This window comes from Lolium rigidum, chromosome 1, assembly GCF_022539505.1.
Source record: "Lolium rigidum isolate FL_2022 chromosome 1, APGP_CSIRO_Lrig_0.1, whole genome shotgun sequence".
NCBI classification, from domain to species: domain Eukaryota; kingdom Viridiplantae; phylum Streptophyta; class Magnoliopsida; order Poales; family Poaceae; genus Lolium; species Lolium rigidum.
The window spans coordinates 91,951,330-91,971,825 of record NC_061508.1 but is presented as its reverse complement, the minus strand read 5'-3'; the positions used below and the strand labels follow the sequence as shown (position 1 = coordinate 91,971,825).

Below are 20,496 nucleotides of genomic sequence, written 5' to 3'. Positions count from 1 at the left end.
GGTTAAAACTGCAACAACAGTGACAGAAGAATCACAGTTTTCTAGCATCCTGGATGGAATAAGTTGATCGACATAGGATCCTGACTGTTTGAACATCAAATCTATGCTCTAATTAAACTACTTACCTAATCTTTTCTACGGAGTACCTAAAACCAACTGAGTTCTATGTATTCCTTAAAAAAAAAATTGTTTCCCTGAAACAAAAAAAAGATAGCCACATGGAAGAGCATGAGAATAAAACCAAATTTGTTTCACATACATGGGGCCTTTTTTTCATGTCTCATCTTCCTGCTGTTTACAGTTGATGATCCTGAGACAACCTGCCCATCAACTGTTGGTAAGCTACCGGGCCATTTGCATTTGTTGCTGGCAAGACAGGCCGTGCTGCCGGATTCACGTTCGCCTCCCCTGTCTGCAGCACAGGCCTTGTGTAGCCCTGCATTGCCGCTGGATGACCAGCCATCTGCACCGGCACCAAAATCCCCAGAGCCGGTACCGGAACCGCCATGCCATTTGGAAGTAATCTGAAGGAGAAGCCAGCTGCTTGAGCCAACTGACCAGGTGACCCAAAAGCAGCAGCAGCAGCGCCGCTGAACGGGGCGAGGCTGCCTGGTGCCGGTTCTGGCCTCCGGTGAATGCCATTAGGCTGCAGCATGGCTGGTGGCACAACACCAGGCCCGGAGATTGGATGCCTGGCTGCTGGAACTTCATGGGTGTGCTTGCCCTCGTATGTGGTGATCACTGACTTCGGATCGCTCGACGATCTTTCAACGTGCTTACGCACCGTACAGCCTGGGTGGGTACATTTGTAGTAGCTCCTGCACACATTTGGATGGGTGTTTCTTCTTCATGTTTAAGTACTATCCTACTAGAAGGTAAACATCTACATTGTTGCCTACTGAAGGAATGAAATATAAATCGCAAGGGCACTAGAACTGACCTTGGATTTGGATTTCCTTTGACAACTTTCTGCCCATACTTGCGCCAACGGTACCCATCGTCAAGGATATCGACATCACTTGCGGTCTGCACAATGACGCGAGCCTCTCGAACAGCTGTCCACGTCAGAGCCGCTATGTCTATAGTATTGATAGCAGTGGCTGGAGTGGCAGAATCCATCTTTCTGAGATAAAATTCAAAAGAATTGATGATGATCGAACAAGGAACATTTGGTTTATCATACTACAGCAGGCTTGTCTTAGATACTCAGTGGATTGGTCTAACCTTCTTTTGGATTTGGTCGCATCTTCATCCCCATCTTTTGGATTTTGGGTTTGCTCGACATCCTCACTTGAGGGTGTTGACGAGATATCGATAGTTTCTCGGGCCTGTGTAACGGATGTGTCTACAGGCTCTTCTGTGTTAAGAGAAACAGACTGCTTTGTCCCAAGAGCTTCACCATGCACATCCTGGAAGTGGTCATCTGGGACATTCTCTGGGCCACATGGCCGGCTGTCGGGAGGCGGTAAAGGGTGATTGTGAGAACCTTTGTAGACTATCTCCGTTATATCACCATCTTGACAGCGCTCCACCTTTTTCTTGACAGGGCAATTTTGGTGAGTGCATTTGTAGTAGCTCGTTGGATGGTCACTGTTCTTCACTTGCCTCTTTCCATATTTCCTCCAATTATATCCGTCCTCAGCATGGGTAATTATCGGCGCTGAAGAATAGTCTCCATCTCTGTTTGCCTCGCCAACTTCTAGCTCTTTCTCGGGAATACAGTGATCCCTGTCGCTTGCTGATGGATCATTTTGATTAATAACACTGGAACCCTAGACAGTGCGAATTTCGTCAGCTCAATGCATAACTGAACAAGAACTTGATTTTGCATGACAGACTTGCAAGAACAGGAAAACCAGATGTGCCGAATATAGTGGCAGCAAATAGGGGATAAGTCATAAGAAAGTTAACTTTGAGCAAATCAATTACCTTGTCCAGAATTGAAGAACAAGGTGGTTTAGACCTCACAATGTGCTTAAAGGAGAAAGTATGATCGTCGCGTGATAGGTCTTGAGCTTTCTTATGGACTGACGGTGTTGTTGGTCTAGCATTAGTACGCATCAGAAATGGCAATTTGCCAGTGGTAGGAGAAGGTTGTGCCTGTAAAAATCATGACCACTTACAGAAGTTTCAGACAGTAAACACTAAAAGAAGAGAAATGATTATATCCAAAAACAACAATAATAGATAATTTGGCTGCTAAGTAAGGAACTGAAAATTGCAAAATGTAATTCAAAGCCTATCCTACCCAGAAGATAGTTGAAAACGCAGTAGTTTGAATGTGATCATGTAATGACAAACGTATTTTCTGTAGGTGATCATTACACATAAATTGATATTGACTTGACGCACAGATAGTAACATACAATGGCGTTGGGAAGAAACACCGGCGACTCAAGAAGTTCCCTTGGGCTCACACCGGCTGGAATCATGATAGGAGAGCGAATTGATGCGGAATAACCGACACGAGAAGTGTCGATCTTGAGGCCACAGAAACCATTCTTTTCTGCAAGATTGTCATTATTTGGGCTTGATTCCTGAATAGAACCAAGCAGGTTTGGTTCAAAATGTAGAGGGGCCCTTTCACCTTGAGAAGATTCTCCCCGGCTCAAATCAACAAAAGCATTGCTCCTCTCGATTCCATCTTGGGGTTTGTCGCTGCCACCGTCACCGAAAACATCGGAGAATACGTCAGAGCTGAGATCATCGTTGAAGAGGCTCAACATTAGTGTCCTTGGGCTGGGTGTGGAAAGCGTCCAATCCTCCATTAGTGCTCCACGTCTGTGGCTGGTCCCAGCCATTGCGCTAACAACTGTTGAGTCTTAAGCTGAACAGGGAAAGAAAAATACATCTTTTCATTTGAGGCAATGCATATTTCTGGTAATAAAATCAGTAATAGAAGGAGCAGTTTAAGTAGCAACTGTATCATCACAAATTCATAATCTATGGTAAGATAAGATCCCGGGTATTTAAGTACTACAAACATATTCGGCTCGGTTAAAACACATCACTTGAGCTTATGAAATGAGCAAGCCAGAACATTGAATTATTGTGCTTGGTCCCACTAGAACCCTAAATTGTGAAACTGATCGTATTGAGCTCTAAGTTTCAAGACCGTTTAAAATGAACCCTAGACTGGTTTTGAATTGTGTTTCTGTATTTGAGGCATTCAAAAAGGTAAATAAAATACGGCTGTAGGTAATGCTAACCCACAGAAGAAATCTTCAAAAAGTACGGGTAGTTATGTCATGTTAAATAAATTCAGAAAAAATTAGTTGTCATTTTAGTTTTTTTTCGTGAATACACATTGGAAGGTGTATTAATCATATAGAAGGGATACCGAAAGGCATACACAAGTATGCAACCCCGAAGAATGGATGTTCAGGCTGCAAAAAGGAGGTGGCAACTCCTCTGCAAAGCTAGAACTACTCGCCTACCTGCAAGTCTGCAACCAGAGTGGCAATGGCTCTGGGAAGGCAAAAGTATCGGTACGAAAAAACTAGCTAAGCGTCACCTATCATGCTCCTCCTTAATCTTCACCTTGATCATCTCTGCCGCCTCATTTGAGTTTTTTCTTATGGAACACAAAAGATCATATTGGTCGATAATTTAGATCAATGTTTTATAAAAAAAAATTAAAAACAAATCATGAATGCCATTGGACTCTAGAGACTAGAACCTGCAAATATCCAACCATAAATATGGAAAACTTTTTCTGTTATAAAAGACAAGAGGGATCAATTTGCCTCTTGTATATTCATCTCTTGGTACAAAATTCAAGTTGGACCAAAAGCATAGTAGTTCAGGGTTCAAGATGGACTTAGTTTTTTAACCACAAAACCCCTGATAGCTCGATCACACTGAGCAATCATACAGAACGAATAAATAATTCCAAATGGGCACGCACCTTAAGTGGCTTGATTCCTTCTCCTCTTCTACCAGCAAACCCAAGAATATGAACAGAGGCAAGAAAAAATCGGGCAGACAATAGCTGGATGGACGGGATCCTTGTGCGGCAGAACAGTGACGAATCTGTTTGTTATAACGCCTGAAATCAGCAGGCTCACTGCTGCTATGTGCTGTGTGTGTGTGTTCCTCTATCTGCGTGTTCTTGATTGTTTCTTTTTTCCTCCCAGGGCGGAGAGATAGGGAGCGGCGGAGAGAAGGGTGTAGAAGTTGGCTGGGGGAGGATAGGGGGCGGTGATGGGCTCGAAATTTCGTGCGCCCAGCTGCGGAGCTGCTCTGGCCGTGTCGTCTTCGCCGCTCAATTTGCCCCATCACTTCTGGAAACCCAACAGCTGCTCTGTACAACGGTCATTCCCGCGGATTATTTTTATGGGCTTGCCTGCCCTTATACCTCCAATTAAAACACCTTTGTGATTTTCATGTAAATCCTACATAGCAAAGTGTAAAACAAAAAGTTGTGCACGCTTGTAACTATTAGTCCCAATAAATACAATAAAGTTATCAAATAGTATTACGGATTATAAACAACAAAGTTGATGGATACATTTTACATCAATCAGTCAACCGCCGCCTCCTCCCCCCACCCGTTCATGGCACCTCCCTCTAAGCGAACGAGAGGATGAGCATGATGCCACTTTAGTGACATACATCATGTCATCCTGCTGCTCTTCTTGTTATCCATGACGCTTGACTTGTGTGTGTCGGACGACGAAATTAGCTGAGGTTCGTCGAAATTTGGGATGGTGCATTGGAAGTCGGCCGGATTTTGGCGAGTTCCGCGGTAGAAGGGCGTTGACGCGTCCTGGAACTTTCTCCCCACCAAGCGTTGACCGGTTTACAGGCACTGACAAAATTGCCTCCGAAGCTAGGAATACAAAGTTTCCGTGCAAGGATTCATGGTGCCCTTTAACAAGTTTACGGGTCAGCCGAGTTTTACGGGGTCTAGAATGAACTTTCTTTTTCAACCAGAACCTTAAAAATCAAGTATTTTAAGAGCTTAACCATTTTGCGGGATCTATTAGAGATGCTACTGGACATGAGTAGTGCAAAAAAACAAGACATAACTTTTCCCATGTTTCTTTTTTTTGAATTTTATAATTTTTTTTTTTGAATTTTTTTTCCCATGTTTCTTAGGGATACACCCGCACATTAATTATAACTTTTTGTGTAGCATTCAAAGTGATTTCATTTGTTAGATCTATATGGTCAACTAGGTTCAAACTTTCAAGTAATAAACTGCTTTTGTAAAAAAAAAACAAAGTGATTTCAGGGGCCATGCATACGTCTCCTGCCAGGTTCTCAATTCGTACGTCTACGAACCACCCCAGATATAAAAGATCTGCTTACAATAGAAAGCAGTTCCATCCATTGTTCAGCTGGACACGTCACAATCTTTTTCGGTCACGCATGTGCTGTCCGTAGCCCGTACGTACAGAGGATAACGGCGGCATGTCCTCTTCTTCCGGAGCTGATCGTAGATTTTGTCCCAACTGAACTCATATGCCAATCTCGGAATACACAATGGCTTGCAACGCATCATGAGCTGATGACTCACTCGTCTCATCCCTCACCCTTTCTTTTTTCTTGAACAAGATAGGGTCCAAAGATCCTAGAAGCTGCTAGTACTAACCAAGCGGTGGTTACAATTTGCAGAAAAGGCCCTACAGACAGAAAAGACCCCATAAAAATAATAGAAAAAGCAATCAGGTCCTTCGAGCTCAGCACCGCATCTGATGGAAATCGCCGTCGAGTTGCTCTGCCACAAAACGGACACCGGCGCCAGGGACGAACCACTTGGTCCGGCGTCGTGGCAGGAGCGGTAGATCTTCCCCTCGGACTTCTTGGTCTCTCGGAAGTAAGATCTCCAGAAGAAGGGCCGCCAATCGGCCATGTGATGCAGGGGCAAGGCGTTGACGCCGGCATAGGTCCCCCGTTGAAGAGCTTCCCCGGATGAACTCCGCCTCAGCATCGGCGACTACCTCAGCATCGGCGTCGACGAAGTAGTCGCAGCTCCATAGCATCTCTTGGGCAGCCTCTGCTTGGTCGCCAGACCCACCGGCGGATGCTCTTCTCCCTCGCCACCGGGGCCAGCCAAGAGGAGCATCGACAGTGGTTGGCCTCCATTGAAGAAGAGGCGACGACGCTATTGGAGGGGGCCTCGCAGATGCGGAGAGCTTCCCTATCTCCCACCTCAGGAGCAGAGGGAAGGGCCTCACCTGTGATTGCCTGTCACCGCATCGAAGCGCCAGGGAAGAAGCTGACCCCCGGCTGATTCCAGGATCCGCTGAGCTAGCCACTGGCTTCCTCTTCCCCTCGCCTCCATGGTCGGCCAGAGGAGGAAACCAGTGCAGCGGAGCACAACGAATCCAGAAGCAGCAGAAAAGGATCTTATTGACGGAGATCTCTGAGGTGGAGGAGCTCGCCTTCTCCGGCCGCGGAGCTCGACGAGGCAGGACCACCATACCCGGATGCACCAAATCTGACCCCAAAGATCCCGTGCCCTACTCCAAACTACCGGCAAGCCGCCGAGGCATCTAAACCTAAACCTATCTACAACTCCGGCGCCTCCCCTTTGCCATCTCCAGCCGGCAGCGTCGCCGGAGAGGGCTCGGGGTCGGCCCGGCCTCACCTGGTGTACTCTCAAGGAGGAAGGAGAGAGGAGAGCGGTGGGGGGTGGGGGGGGGAGAAAGAGTCGTATCCATCACCCTTTCGGTCCATGCATCTGCCTCTTGCCTCGTCGCCATGCTACCAAGTCTAGACAGCAGTAAGGTATGACATTTTTTTTAATGAGGTATGGCATATATATATTTTTTACCTGGTATGGAAGTTTCAGTGCCACGGTTAAGAAACTTTGAAAAAGAAGAGAGCCAGATGGGCTTGAGCGCTAACTGGATCCAGAGTGTTGGGCTCCCACTTCGGGCCCAGCCAAGGCAGCAGCGCCCGCGTCTCCGTCCTAGTCCTGCTCGCCCCAGAGCGGTTTAGTCCCACCTCGACTCGAGGAGCAGCGCGCTTGGGAGGAGGCTATATAAGAGCATGTCTAACAGGCCCCGTATTTTTTCGCCCCTTAAAACGCGAGTAGAGGGCCCTGTATTCACTTTTCGCCGGCCGAAAACTCGGACGAGCTAGCAGACCCCGTATCTCCACCCCTCAACCCCTGAAAACAGGGTTTTTTGACAAATTGCATATTAGAACCAACACACCATTCACATAAAATAAATGTTTTACATCACACAATAATCGTCATAATTATTACAATACAATAATATTTTTCGGAAATGTCAACAAATGTTCTAATGGAAGAATTAAACAAATAACAAATGTTTCACACATACAACAAATAGGAAATGTATGTTTCACACATACAACAATGGGAAATGAATGTAATAAATCATTGGCCATGCAACTGCCAATGGTGATCAATCAAATCTTGGGTGAGCTGGTGATGAGTCTCGGCATTTTCAATGCCTCGATGAGCTGCAAGAAAAGCTTCAATCCGATCGGGGTTCCTCTCGGGCTGCACTCGGGTGCCAACATTGTCATAGAAACATGGCAAGTTTAAACCTCTTTCATCTTCAATGATCATGTTGTGAAGAATCACACAACATGTCATGACATCAACAAGAGTTTCCTTGTCCCAAAACCTAGCGAGGACCCGGACAATTGCAAACCTTGCTTGCAAGACACCAAAAGCTCTCTCAATATCCTTGCGGCATGCCTCTTGATTTCTGGTGAAGCAAGCTTCCTTTCTTGTCAAAGCCCTGTCCTTTTTCTCTTTTATGGACTTGACAAGGGTTGCATAGTTAGGGTAAATACCATCTGTGAGACAGTACCCCGTGGTGTACTCATTGTTCATAACTTTGTAGTTAAAGGGTGGAGCTTCACCCTTAACTAGTCTTGCAAACAAAGGGGATCTATTCAAGATGTTGATGTCGTTGAGTGTCCCCGGCAATCCAAAAAAAGCATGCCAAATCCATAAGTCTTGAGAGGCCACAACTTCAAGAACAATGGTAGCATCACGGCTTTTGCCACAATACATTCCATGCCATGCTTTTGGACAATTTTTCCATGTCCAATGCATGCAATCCAAACTACCAAGCATCCCCGGCCACCCCCTCTTTTCATTGATCTCCATGAGCCTTTTTGTATCATCCTCATTTGGAGCTCGGAGATACTTCTCTCCATACAACTTGATCACCATCTTGGCAAACATACGCACGCAATCCGTGGTTGTTTGCACACCAATGCGAAGGTACTCATCGGTATAATCTGCTGGTATACCGTATGCAATAACCCTCATGGCGGCAGATTTTTTTGATATGGGCTAAATCCCATGACTTGGGCAGCATTTCTTCTTTGCTTGAAATAATCGCAATTTGCCTCGCAATCTTTGACGATTCTCCCGAACAAAGACCTACGCATTCGGTACCGTCTACGGAAGAGGCGGGGAGGATAGGTCGGTACCTCGGCGAAATAATCTTGCATCAGCTGTTCGTGGCCGAGCGCGCGGTTCCGCGGAATGCACATACGCCCCATCATGGGTCCTTTCCGCTGATCCAGCAGCTTCATGCGGTCCTCCGTTTGCTTCAAGCCGAACAGGAGCAGCATCATCTCCGTCCCGTCGTCGTTGAGCAACTCGTCGATATCCGAATCGTCGGAATCCGACGACGACCAATCGGTCGACGTCGCGTCCAAATCCGCCATGTGCACATCCTCCGAAGCCATCTACCACGGTGTACCATACATCAGCCCCAAATCCGACCAATTTAACGGCGGCAACGAAGAAGAACGCGGCGGAATACTCACCGGCGACAAACGGCGGAGAAGACCACGGCGGGAGGGCGGGCGGCGCGCGCGGAGGGACGCGGAACTTCGGCGGGGGTGCGGCGGAGGTGCGGCGGGCGTCGACGCAGCTCGACGCGGCTCGGCGGACGGCGGAGGGGCGCGGATCTGACGGATTCCGGCGGCGGCGCGCGGGTGGCGGCGGCGGCGCGCGGGGGAAATGGGTGGGGGGAACTGAAATGTCCGCGCGCGCTTTTGAAATTGGGATACTGGTTTCGCCCACTATCCACGCTCCCACCCCGCACAAGTAGGGGGCGACGACCCGCCACGTACTCGAAAACAGCAAAAAACGATGCGGGGGCCGTTTTTACGGGGCGTGCTAGACGGCCGGGTAGAGCCGAAACCCTCAAATCGGCGGTTATTATACGGATTTGCCCCTTTTACGGAGTCTGTTAGACCTGCTCTAAGGAGCCGTGCCTGGTCGTTGCAACTCATACCTTTCTCTGCCTTTTGGTTAAGAGCATCTCTAGCATTCAGAACCGAAAAAAATGAATTTAGTCTTTTGAAAAATGAATTGCGAGCGGATTTAGTCACAGCGCAGAACAGAAACCGAAACGAAATCAAACATTGGGAAAATCGAAACTCAAACATTGTGGAAAATCGAAACTCGCGATTGCACTTGATTTCATCCGATCAACCTGATTTCGTTCATAATTTACAATAATAGGAGCAAAATACATGCATCTTCGACCTACATTCGATACTAGGGGTCTAATTTAGACTAGATTTAGTGCCTGAATTAACTATGTCACCGGGGCGCTAAATGTCGCCGGTGGAGGGTTTTTGGTCGACGGCTCTTCCTAGGCGACAATGAGCGCCGCCGCCTCGGAGGTGCTCCCGTAGGCTAGAGGCGGCCCATCGGCGTCGTCATCGCCGTGCCGGCAGCGGGGGCGCCTCTGCTTCTCCTTCCTCAGCCGTCTCCTCACGCGCTTGACGGCGCGCCATTAGTTCCAGCCACTTTTGGCCGGCCCGCTTCCATGCGTCGTCGGAGCGCGATCGCCTGGCGCGCTCCGCCTTCGCTCGTCACCCGGCGGACGCCGAGGTGATTTTCCGCTGCAGATTCGGCCACCTCCCCTACCCACGCGTCTTAAACGCCCCATTTCGGACGGAGGGGTGGTGGCCGAAGCGGCGGAGTAGCGTCGGAGGAGGCGGAATCGCTCGCCGGAGCGGAGGCAGGCGGCGGTGGCGGGAGTGAAAGCGGCGGAGGGGAGTAGGGTTTACGAACCGAACTCCCCTCCACAGCCCCTTTTAATACGGTGCGTCCGCTCGATTTCTCGGGGTCCCGAACTCGTTTTACGGGCCAGGCCGCGAGTTCGGTCTCCGTTCTGACCCATCTCCGAACCGAACCCCTAAACTCGCTGGACTTTTTCGGTTTCGGCCGCGAGGTCGGGCTCTGTTAAAGATACTCTAAGATCAAGTGTATTATTTGTTCTTATCAGTTTAATATCTGATATGTGGGCATGTGGGGCATGTGTCCACAACGATATTAAATTTATTTTGTGTGGGGCCCTTGCGTGTCGCCTAGGTGTTGCACTGCTGCCCTGGGCCCGGCGCACTCCAACCAAATCAATCTACAATCTTTTTCTAATTTTGTTGTGTGATGAAGCTGATGTAAAAATGTGTATATGTAAACTCGGAGGGAGTAATTGATTGTTTAGAAATCATGAATCGTGATATAAACTTTCAAATAATTTTGTGGCTTTGAATCTGGTTTAAGTCTGGATCTGACGCTCAGATCTCTCGTCCGGTGCCCATCAGAAGTTCAGAACTCCAAGCCGGCAATTGGCCCATGGGCCAAAAATAGTGTTTGCTCGTACTGAGGTTTGCGGGCCTAGCGAGTGCTTTCGACCGCACGGTGGCCGGTGGGTCGCGCCTCCACGCAGCCATCGTGGTGGAACTCTCTCCTCCACCCCCCAGCTCGCCCGCTCCGCCGCCGTCCACGGCGACCTCCACGCCGCCGTCATAACCGACCGCCGCCCGCCCCGAGCCCCGCCCCCACCTGCCCCGGGATCGCGCGGATCAGATGCTATCCCTGGGCGCCCTCCGCAAGCTCTGCGCCGCCTTCGACGCCGTCGCGCTCACCGTCATCGCCGCCGGCCTCTCCCACCCGCGTTGCCGCCCCTTCTCCTCCCGCGCGCCCTCCCCGCCGCCGGACTTCCCCACCATTGCCGCCTGCCGCGCCGCGGTCGCCGCCTCCAACACCCGCCGCCAGCCCTCCTCCCCGCCCCACGCCGCCACAGACTCCGACACGCCGGTGCTGGTCAGGATCAAGCGCGAGCGGGACCCGGTGCGCCTGTACGAGCTGTTCACCGCCAATGCGGACAACCGCGTGCTGGTGGAGAACCGGTTCGCGTTCGAGGACGCGGTGGGGCGGCTGGCAGGTGCTCGACGTAACGACCTCGTCGAGAACATCCTCGAGCAGCACAGGGCGCTGCCGCAGGGGCGGCGGGAGGGGTTCGTGGTCAGGGTCATCGGCCTCTACGGGAAGGCCCGGATGCCCGAGCACGCGCTGCGGACGTTCCGGGAGATGGAGCTGCACGGGTGCCCGCGCACCGCCAAGTCGCTCAACGCCACCATGAGGGTGCTGGCGCAGTCGCGGCGCTTCGACGACGTCCTGCAGCTGCTGGACGAGGCCTCGCCCAGGTACGGGGTCGCCCTGGACGCCGTCTCGTACAACACCGTGGTCAAGATGGCGTGCGACATGGGGGAGCTGCGCGCGGCGTACCGGGTCATGCAGGAGATGGAGGAGAAGGAAGGGGTGCGGCCCGACGCCGTCACGTACACCACGCTCATGGCCGCGTTCTATAAGAGCGGCCAGCGCGAGGTCGGGGACGGCCTGTGGAACCTCATGCGGCTGAGGGGCTGCATGCCCACGCTCGCCAGTTACAATGTCAGGATCCAGTTCCTCATCAACAGGAGACGGGGATGGCAGGCGAATGACCTGGTGCGGAAAATGTACGCAGCGGGGATAGGGCCGGATGAGATCACGTACAACTTGGTTATCAAGGGGTTCTTTCTGATGGGCGAGCATGAGATGGCGCAGACGGTCTTTGGTGCCATGCATGGGAGGGGATGCAAGCCGAACGATAGGGTTTACCAGACGATGGTGCATTACCTGTGTAAGCGGAGGGACTTCAATCTGGCGTTCAGGTTGTGTAAGGACAGCATGGAGAAGAACTGGTTTCCCAGTGTTGATACCATTCACCATCTGCTGCAAGGCCTCATGAAAATTAGAAAGGACAGGAATGCGCGAGAGATATTGAAGCTCGTTACGGAGAGACAACCTTCCTACTCAGCTGATGAAGTGAAGGCCTTCCAAGACATATTGTCTCATGGGAAGACTGGAAGAAGTTGACCGCTGGATGGGAAGTTTTGCTGTAAATCCGCCACATGTAACTGTAAGGCTGTTGTTGACATTGTCTCATTGATTTTGTTTTTGCGGATAAATTAGAATAATAGGTTGAAAAGGTTTTCAGTGCCTAAATTATTCTTTTTTTAGTAGACCTCAGATAGCATTTTGCTCAGCTGCTTAACTTATGTAAATCACAGGAAAATCTTTACCTGCAATGGAAATTCATGACCACTCTTAGGGCTTGTTTGGTACTAGAGTTTTAGTGGGGATAGTCCGCTCTAAACTTTAAATCCCCACTTATCCCCAATACATGTTTGGTGTTAGAGTATGAGCGAGTTTAATCCCCACTTATCCCCACTTTTCCCCAAATTTTAGTGTAATATTTTCAATCCCCAATACTCTACCTCTACCTAGTGGATTGGGGATGGGGTTTTGTGGGGATTGGGTGACAGTAGTGATTCACCCAATACTGTAGAGTATTATCCCCACTAATCCCCACTAAAACACTAATACCAAACAAGGCCTTAAGAAGAATTTGGGCTATATTCTGTCATAGCTGATGCTTCCAAATTTCTTTACAACTAGTACTAAAATTGTTTCAGCATAGGAAATATAGAGGAGTTGTTGATGAATGTTGACAAAAAGAAGAAATCAAATGTGCAGTATTTCAGGTTATATTTGAGCAAATCTGAGAAGTTGACTGCTGGATGGAAAGTTTTGATGTAAATCCACCACATGTAAAACTGTAAGGCTGTTGTTGACATTATCTCAATGATTTTGTTTTTGCGGACAAATTAGAATAATAGGTTGAAAGGGTTTTCAGTGCTTAAGTTAATTCTTTTTCAGGAGACCTCAGATAGCATTTACTCAGCTGCTTAACTTATGTATATCACAGGAGAATCTTTACCTCCAATGGAAAATCATGACCACTCTTAAGAACAATTTGGGCTATATTCCGTCATAGGCTGGTGCTTCCAAATTTCAATGCAGACTAATAAAAGAGATTGAAAAGGTTTTCAGTACTTGAATTATTCTTTGAGAGACCTCAGATAGCATTTACTCAGCTGCTTAACTTGCGTAAATCACAGGAGAACCTTCACATATAATGGAAAATCATGATCACTCTAAGAAGAATTTGTGCTATGTTCTGTCATAGACTGAAGCTTCCAAATTTCTTAACAGACTACTCAAAATATTTTATCATTGTGCAAACATAGAGGAGTGTTCATATATATTGCAAAAAAGAAGACAGATTAAAAGTGCTGTATTTCAGGTTATGTTGGGCAAATCCAAGTTCTTTCTCATTTTTCTATACCAAATTCACCAAGATTATGATAGAAGATTGTCTATCTCTTGCTGCTTACTATTTGTAACAATGTTTCTCGCTTGAGTATTCATTTTGACCATTTATTGATGAGCCATATGAAAGTTACATTAGCTAAGTCATTTGGATTGTTTATTGATAAGCTATCTGGAAGTTATGTTAATCTTCAAGTTCATGAACATTTAGATCTCTGAATGAGCAAAGGCTAACTTAACTGAAATGGATACCTAGTGTTACTTGACACAAGTAATTCAAGTATCTTGTTAAAACAAATCTACATAATTGGATACAGTAAAATATTTTGGGATCTAAATTTCTTTGCACCTACAGTTTTGTCTTCTGTGCAACTTTCTTGCTGTGTGTAAACTATGATTGGAAGATGTAGAATTTTCAGTGAGCTGTATAAACATGATTGAAATGATTCACTGGGGCAGTAGGCATGAGCTGTGCATGTTTTCTCTCAATGTTTCAGAGGGGTGAAATAGGTCCATTTTTCCTCAGTTTCAGATCCATGTTAGACTTTTAACCATACTATTGCCACTTGAATTTTAATTACCGCCACATTGATTTTCTTTGGTTGTGTTAGAAGGCTTCACATGAGTAATCTCAGGACGGTAGTTCTGCGTTCTTGTGGTTTGTGCGATGTAAGTGAACAACTATGGCTACTCAATTCGTTCGAAAAAAAGCCTAAAGTACCAATTTTAAATGTCTGGCCTTAAATCACAAACAATTATATTTCTCAGTTTTAGATCATATTTCATCTCCGACAAAAAAAAGTTGATAATAAATAATGGTGTGAACATGACAATTTGACAGACATGTCCTGTTTAGGGATTCTTTCAGTTCAATGTGAACTATATAAGTGACCTCTGCTGTAATGGTGTCTTTATTTTGCAGTTGGCACTCTCTCTATGCTTGATTGAAAGGAGAAGGCAGCAAAGAAAATAATGATGAAAATACAGAATAAGAGAAGTTGAGGGGAATGGGGTCACATGGTCATCGAGCAGCATTGTTACCAGAACAATCGGAAGTCAGAAGGTAGGAACAAATGGTATTGCTAACAACTGAGTCAGTTCGAGATATTTCTTCACTGTATATCTCAACAAACAGGTCATCTTGATATTCACTTCATAGAACTCTCTGTCTCTCGATTCAATTGAAGCAAAGTCAATGGGGCTCCGTTGCCCTTCTTCATATGACGTTTTTTTAAGATCATGTCAGTGTTAGCTCTTTGTCCAATATGTCGTTAATTTTAGCTGGTCTCTTAATTGCCAATGGGCACAGATCTTAGATAAATACAAGCGTAGTTCCTCTTGCGTCTTCTCAATCTAGCAATACAACATTGATCACTAATGCAAAGTACTAAAGCACGTTTGGTTGTCTAGGGCGCTGCAGTTCTTTGCTCTAGGACAGTAAACTCAGGTGTTTACCATCTTCTGCCCTTTTTACAGGTAGACGTTTTGAAAAACTCTATCAAGATTGTTGCTTGGAGCACTGGAGGGAAAACAAGCGTATGACTGATCGCGGTGAAGGGAACTTCCTGCCCAGATTACCAACAAATGGAGCAAGCTGCAAGTCACAGTTTGTGCTAACAACATAGTCAACCGCAAAAGATTTTTGTACCAACTGCCGGTTGGCATAGCCATATACTTCGACTGGGAGCCGCACACACACACATATACATTGATAAGTTAGTATATCACAATGTATCTCACTACAGCTGTAAAATCTTGACATTCTTTGTCCGGTTCATGATCTCATTTGCAGGCACTATTGAAAGAAACAGTACTATGTTCCGTTCTCTCACTGGAAGATTTTCCCGTGTATTAGCCGGAAAGGCCTCCCACTGACATTTTGTTGTATTCTCTTCATAAGTCGTAACTGCTAACTCAACGTGTCTGATATAAGTAGAGCAATATACATCAAGAAACTGATTGTTAGCACTCTATGCACAGTTTACCACCCCAATTCCAGATATTTGATGAGTTGTCTCTCTTGACGAAAAATGGCGTCCTTCTCCCTCCAGTCTCGTAAAATCTATGGTTTTGATACTGGCACAGCCTTATAATATAATTTCACCCATCACTTATATATTATAATATGTTCAGAAAACTGTAGAAAAACTAAAAATTGACGCATGTCGTTGCAAAGTGCCACATCTAGATTCACACATATTTAAAGATACTACTACCTCGGTTACATATCATGACCCGTTTTGGTAGACTAGTTTAGCCTACTAAAACATCTTATAATTCGGAACAGAGGAAGTAATAAGATGGAGCTTATTTTTTGCGGGAGCGGTGTTTTGGAATATGGGTGCGTATGCTCCCTATATTTCAAAATGCATCTTACATATATTTTAAATTTTTAAAAAAATGAAACTAAAAGTTCGCACGTACATCTTCACGTGCTACGTGCTCACAAAGTCGTTTCATAAAAAATCGACTTATCATGTGACGTGTGTAAAAAAGATAAAATTCAGTGCTAAAAATAATGCTTTCACAAGATAAACTTTCTCTTTTTTATATAGACCACACAAAATATTGGTTTTTCGTGAAATTTGACGAACTCACGTATATTATGGAGATTATGGAGATGTACATGCATAATTTTTCGTTTAAATTTTTCGACATTTTGAAATATGATTTTTTGGTAGAGGGGCATACGCACCCGGGAGCCGAATTGAATTTCCGTTTTTTTGCCTACATTTCTTTTCACTAAATTGGTTAGAGTTTGTTTTTTAGAACTTAGAAAGAGTTAGAAGTATAAGACGGAGGGAGTAATAAATGTATTTTTACACATTATTATTGATGCTTTAAATGTTAAATATCAGGCGCTAATCTTTTTTTCAAGTACACAAGCACTTAACCATAAGCCAAATAAATGAATGAACGGTAGACTGAGCTCTGATTCAGGCCCCACATGTCATAGACACATTAGGCCCGGAGTCGTCGTGGTATATCCGGTGACGTTTCTCCCCGAATCTGCCTTTGTTCAGGCTCTAGGTCTGAAAGCAACCGGGAAGGGTCAATGGAGAAGAGACCCCGCGCCGGCGACGGCGGCGGCGGCGGCGGCGGAGAGGCCTCCGCAAGCCTCGGAGGAGGCCTGGTAGACATGCTACCCGAAGCGCTGCTGGTGGAGGTGGTTGGCCGGGTGGGGCTGGAGGCCGCCTGCTCCGCCGCCGCGTCCTGCCGCGCTCTCCGAGGCGCCGCCGGCGCCGCCTTGACCGCCGTCACATCCCTAGACCTCTCGGTGAGCCTTCCATCCTTCGCGCTCCCCACATCCAGCCAGGTGGTTTCCCCTAAACGCTGGGGTCTGCTCGTTGTTGCAGGTGTTCCCGCCCACGAATGCTATCGTGAATAGGATTCTTGACGGCAATGGCGCGCTCCGCAGCCTCACCGTCAATTGCAGCCTCCTCGACGACTCTGCAGCTGCCTCTATCGCAAAGGGGAGCCTCCGCGAGCTCGAGCTGCTGAAGTGTTCGTCGTTCACCCCGTACCTCTTTGCGGTAATTGGTGAGAGATGCGCCAATTTAAGGTATGCTTTTTCAGCATTTGAAAATTATATTTCTTGAGGAGATTGAATTAGGCGCTATGAACTGCTGCCTGGTATTGTTGCCAATTTTCGTCTATGCCTCGAGTAGGTGTGATGGACATTGGGATTTTCTTTTGTGCACCTTATGTCCTGTTCTGTAGAAATGATTGGTTTTGATTTTCATCCAAATCATGTGAAGTCTGAGCGTACTGTGTTTATATTCAGATCGATTAAACTGGAGGTGGCAGATTTAAACGGCAGTGAACATTTTGTGATCTGCCGTAAGTCCCTAGCACACATATTCAAAGGATGTGATTACTTAGAGGTGAGATATCTTTTTTTTTGTGTGTGGGTAAGGCGAGATATCTTTGTCACATGTGAACATGATGTTCCTCCTTAACTTAGAAAGATGACCACAGCAACATTGTGTATTTTGATAGTTCCTAGGTTGAGCATCTTTGAGTAGTAAAGCATATTGGGTAGCTAATAGTATTAGCAATGGTGTTACCATAATGAGCTGTTGGAAGAAGTTGATTTGGTTGTGTGCTTAATCTGTTCTGAATCTGTCAATGCAGAATATTTCGCTGAAGTTTCCTCTGCGAACTCCAGGCTCTGTTGACTTCGATTCTTTGGTGTCTGCAATTCCTAGCACCACCAAGGTACTATTGCTACAGCCTGTGGCTAATTGGCAGGCAAAGAAACTCTTTCCTATAAGCCCTTCTCTGAAGACACCTTTCAGTGACAGTTTAGAATCACTCTCTTTAGTTCTCGACATCATAACTGACGAACTTGTCACCTTCATCACTGGAAGTCTCCCTCAGTTACTTGAGCTCTGCCTAGAGGACAACCCGGGGAGTGAAACAGATCTGGACACTGATCTGACCAACATTGGGTTACAAGCACTAGGCATATGCCAGAATTTGACACATTTATCGCTGACACGTGGTAAGCTGAGTTATTCTTCCACCTTCAGAAGGGTAAATGACTTTGGGATACTGATGCTTGCTGAAGGATGCAAGCAACTCCAAACCATTAGACTTGGCGGGTTTGCCAAAGTGAGAGATGCTGGATATGCAGCCCTTCTCCACTCATGCAAGGACTTGAAGAAATTTGAGGTCAGTACTGCCTCATGCTTGTCAGATTTGACATGCCTGGATCTTGACGAGGCAGCTACAAAGATTACTGAAGTGAGGTTGCTGTCTTGTAGTCTCTTGACCAGTGAAACAGCTATATCTCTCTCATCCTGCACCAACTTGGAGGTTCTTGATCTTTCGGGCTGCAGGAGCATCGCAGACGCTGGCCTGGTTTCCATCTCACAGCTTTCCAAGCTAACTCTGTTGGACCTTGCTGGAGCTGACATTACCGATGCAGGTTTATCAGCACTCGGTAATGGGAGGTGCCCAATATCTTCCCTGTGCCTCAGAGGGTGCAGAAGGATCACCAACAATGGTATAGCTTCATTGCTGTTAGGGAGTGGCACCATCAACAAAACTTTGGTTGCACTGGACATCGGGAATATAGCGAGGATATCAGGTAGAGCTGTCACAGTGATTGCCAAGAACTGCGAGCAGATAAGCAGCCTGTGTCTTCGTAACTGCGTCCTCATCACTGATCCATGTCTCGAAACTCTGGGTTCAGTGCAGCACAACTCTGGTAAAAGAGCCCTAAGGATGCTTGATCTGTCGTACTGCTCTAGGTTGTCCCGCAGCTTCCTGAGGCTATTTGATCCGCTGTTTGACCCGCCACTGTTTCGAGGCCTACGGTGGCTCGGTATCGGGAAGAATGTGCTGGAACGTCGTGGCAACAGCCCGACCGTTGCAGAGATCCTGGAGCGCAAGCCAGGGTTGACAATATGTGCCAATAACTGCGAGATGGGCTGCAGGAACCAGTGCCATCCTGACGTTCGTACCCTGTAATGTGCATTCTCGGTAGACATCCTATTTGTTGTTGAAATTCTATGTTTCATTATGTAACAGCGTTCTTAGAAGGTATTGATCTGTGTGTGTATCACTGAATATTTCTTAGGACAGGTATGTTGTTTTCTCATGCTGTATTGTAATGAACTGCTGGATCTGTGCTGAGAATTTGGGTAATTAAGCTTTCAGATGATAATTTTGGGAAGCATCAATGTCAGGATCCTGATGGGTCTGACGAGCTGGGAACAGGAAGAACAGGATTTTGAGAGGATTTGGGAGATACCCTATGCTCATGGCCAAATGATGGAAATACACATAGTCGTGCTGCAACAAATATGTTAAGGGTCTCATCAATTGTATCACTCAATTTGTATAGACCAACCATCCAACATACTTTCCTTCACTTTTTTTTTGAGAAAACTCCAGATCATTATAAAAGGTCACCATAAGTACAAATCGCTCATAAATATAATAAAACTTACATCAATGTCCCCAAACAAGTTAAACGACCTAACGATCAATGGAGCTGGCCTAATGTTATTCCTAAGGACTAGCATACCAGGGCTGAAGCCATCACCATTAAGTTTTTAAATTGACAAGAAAGACCAATTTCTAACATTAGGTTCGAGCGGTGGCTAGGCTGGAACCCTAGGTCGCCGCATTGTTTCTTTTGCTAACTTTCCTTTACTGAGTTAGAGCAAGTACAATAAGGTACAATCAGTTGGCTATAATAGATAAAATATTATATCTTTACTTAGTTGGAGGAGTGAGAATATGAGAGAGAAGGTAAGTGTGCTCTTATGCAAGAGTCAGCTCTAGCACGTGCTCCTAGGTACTTTGTGAGAGTGAAACGTATGCCATATTTTGATAAAGTAGTACATTATTAGAACCCACCATTGTATATATGGCTATAAATTGGTATAGATGACATGATAAACACTGTTCTTGCTCTTAAGAGGACCCCGCTCCTTCTCGGGTGGCGTGCATATGAATGCATCTGAATGTTTGTAGTGCATATTAATGCGGAAAGTGCTTTTGATTCTCGAGCTCAAGTGCTCCTGCCATATAATTCTTTTTTACAGATTATAAAAAAAATCTGAAAATAATTCTAGAAATTGTCAATAATACATCTCGCAATCCTACAAAATCTCAACCTAAACTTCTTCTTTTTTTAGACTGGATAAGAAAATAAAATCTGATATGTTTTAGAGATTTAAAAATGACTACTCACATCTCCACTTTTGTCATTTTTGTGTAGCTCAAAATATGAAGTGTTCGGAGCTGATTTTTTGCACGTTTGTGGGATACATCATTAACTACATATGTATTTGTTTTCAAAAGAAATTTGAAACACAATTTTTTATTTTTATTTTAAACAGAGAGCATTGGTGCTCATTCTGTATTAGTTGTGGCATTTCAAGTATATATGAGTATATTTGAATCAGCAATTAATATGATACCTCCTTTCCAACAAATAAGGTTTATATTTCTTTTGAAAGGTCAAATTAGGTGAAGTTCGCTTAAATTTCACTTAGCTTGACTTTTAAAAAATGAAAGGGATATAT

At 46.1% G+C, this 20,496-nt stretch overlaps 3 protein-coding genes and 1 pseudogene across 4 annotated transcripts; 3 read left to right on the top strand and 1 right to left on the bottom strand.

The window, feature by feature from the left end:
- Positions 1-295: 295 nt before the first annotated feature.
- Positions 296-2,801, bottom strand: LOC124648977 (probable WRKY transcription factor 2). The gene is made up of 5 exons (XM_047188662.1): positions 2,418-2,801; positions 1,930-2,100; positions 1,225-1,772; positions 941-1,123; positions 296-818 (listed from the first exon to the last, which is right to left on the bottom strand). Exons 1-5 carry the CDS (start codon positions 2,799-2,801, stop codon positions 296-298), a joined length of 1,809 nt encoding a protein of 602 aa, XP_047044618.1.
- Positions 2,802-10,207: 7,406 nt separating this feature from the next.
- On the top strand, positions 10,208-10,366 carry LOC124685618 (annotated as a pseudogene).
- Positions 10,367-10,828: 462 nt separating this feature from the next.
- On the top strand, positions 10,829-15,190 carry LOC124677749 (pentatricopeptide repeat-containing protein At1g80150, mitochondrial-like). Of its 2 annotated transcripts, XR_006994219.1 has the most exons (3): positions 10,829-12,203; positions 14,379-14,519; positions 14,933-15,190. XR_006994219.1 is itself a non-coding variant. In XM_047213718.1 (2 exons), the coding sequence occupies exon 1, from the start codon at positions 10,829-10,831 to the stop codon at positions 12,158-12,160; it is 1,332 nt and encodes a 443-aa protein (XP_047069674.1). In that variant the 3' UTR covers positions 12,161-12,203; positions 12,821-13,291. The 2 variants fall into 2 exon arrangements, 1 of the variants encoding a protein (XP_047069674.1); XM_047213718.1 differs by lacking the exons at positions 14,379-14,519; positions 14,933-15,190 and adding an exon at positions 12,821-13,291.
- A 1,321-nt stretch (positions 15,191-16,511) lies between these two features.
- LOC124695448 (F-box protein At-B-like) lies at positions 16,512-19,119 on the top strand. The gene is made up of 4 exons (XM_047228322.1): positions 16,512-16,733; positions 16,813-17,018; positions 17,241-17,340; positions 17,591-19,119. The coding sequence occupies exons 1-4, from the start codon at positions 16,512-16,514 to the stop codon at positions 18,929-18,931; spliced, it is 1,869 nt and encodes a 622-aa protein (XP_047084278.1). The 3' UTR covers positions 18,932-19,119.
- The last annotated feature ends 1,377 nt before the right edge of the window (positions 19,120-20,496 follow it).

Bases quoted from the DNA above. Each gene is read 5' to 3' on its own strand.
- LOC124648977 (XM_047188662.1), bottom strand. From the start codon at position 2,801: ATGGCTGGGACCAGCCACAGACGTGGAGCACTAATGGAGGATTGGACG. The intron at 2,101-2,417 runs GTGAGCCCAAGG...TGATTTTTACAG, and splicing joins CTATCATGATTCCAGCCGGT to GCACAACCTTCTCCTACCAC. The intron at 1,773-1,929 runs GTAATTGATTTG...CGCACTGTCTAG, and splicing joins GTTCTTCAATTCTGGACAAG to GGTTCCAGTGTTATTAATCA.
- LOC124695448 (XM_047228322.1), top strand. From the start codon at position 16,512: ATGGAGAAGAGACCCCGCGCCGGCGACGGCGGCGGCGGCGGCGGCGGA. The intron at 17,019-17,240 runs GTATGCTTTTTC...GTTTATATTCAG, and splicing joins GAGAGATGCGCCAATTTAAG to ATCGATTAAACTGGAGGTGG. The intron at 17,341-17,590 runs GTGAGATATCTT...CTGTCAATGCAG, and splicing joins AAGGATGTGATTACTTAGAG to AATATTTCGCTGAAGTTTCC.
- LOC124677749 (XM_047213718.1), top strand. From the start codon at position 10,829: ATGCTATCCCTGGGCGCCCTCCGCAAGCTCTGCGCCGCCTTCGACGCC.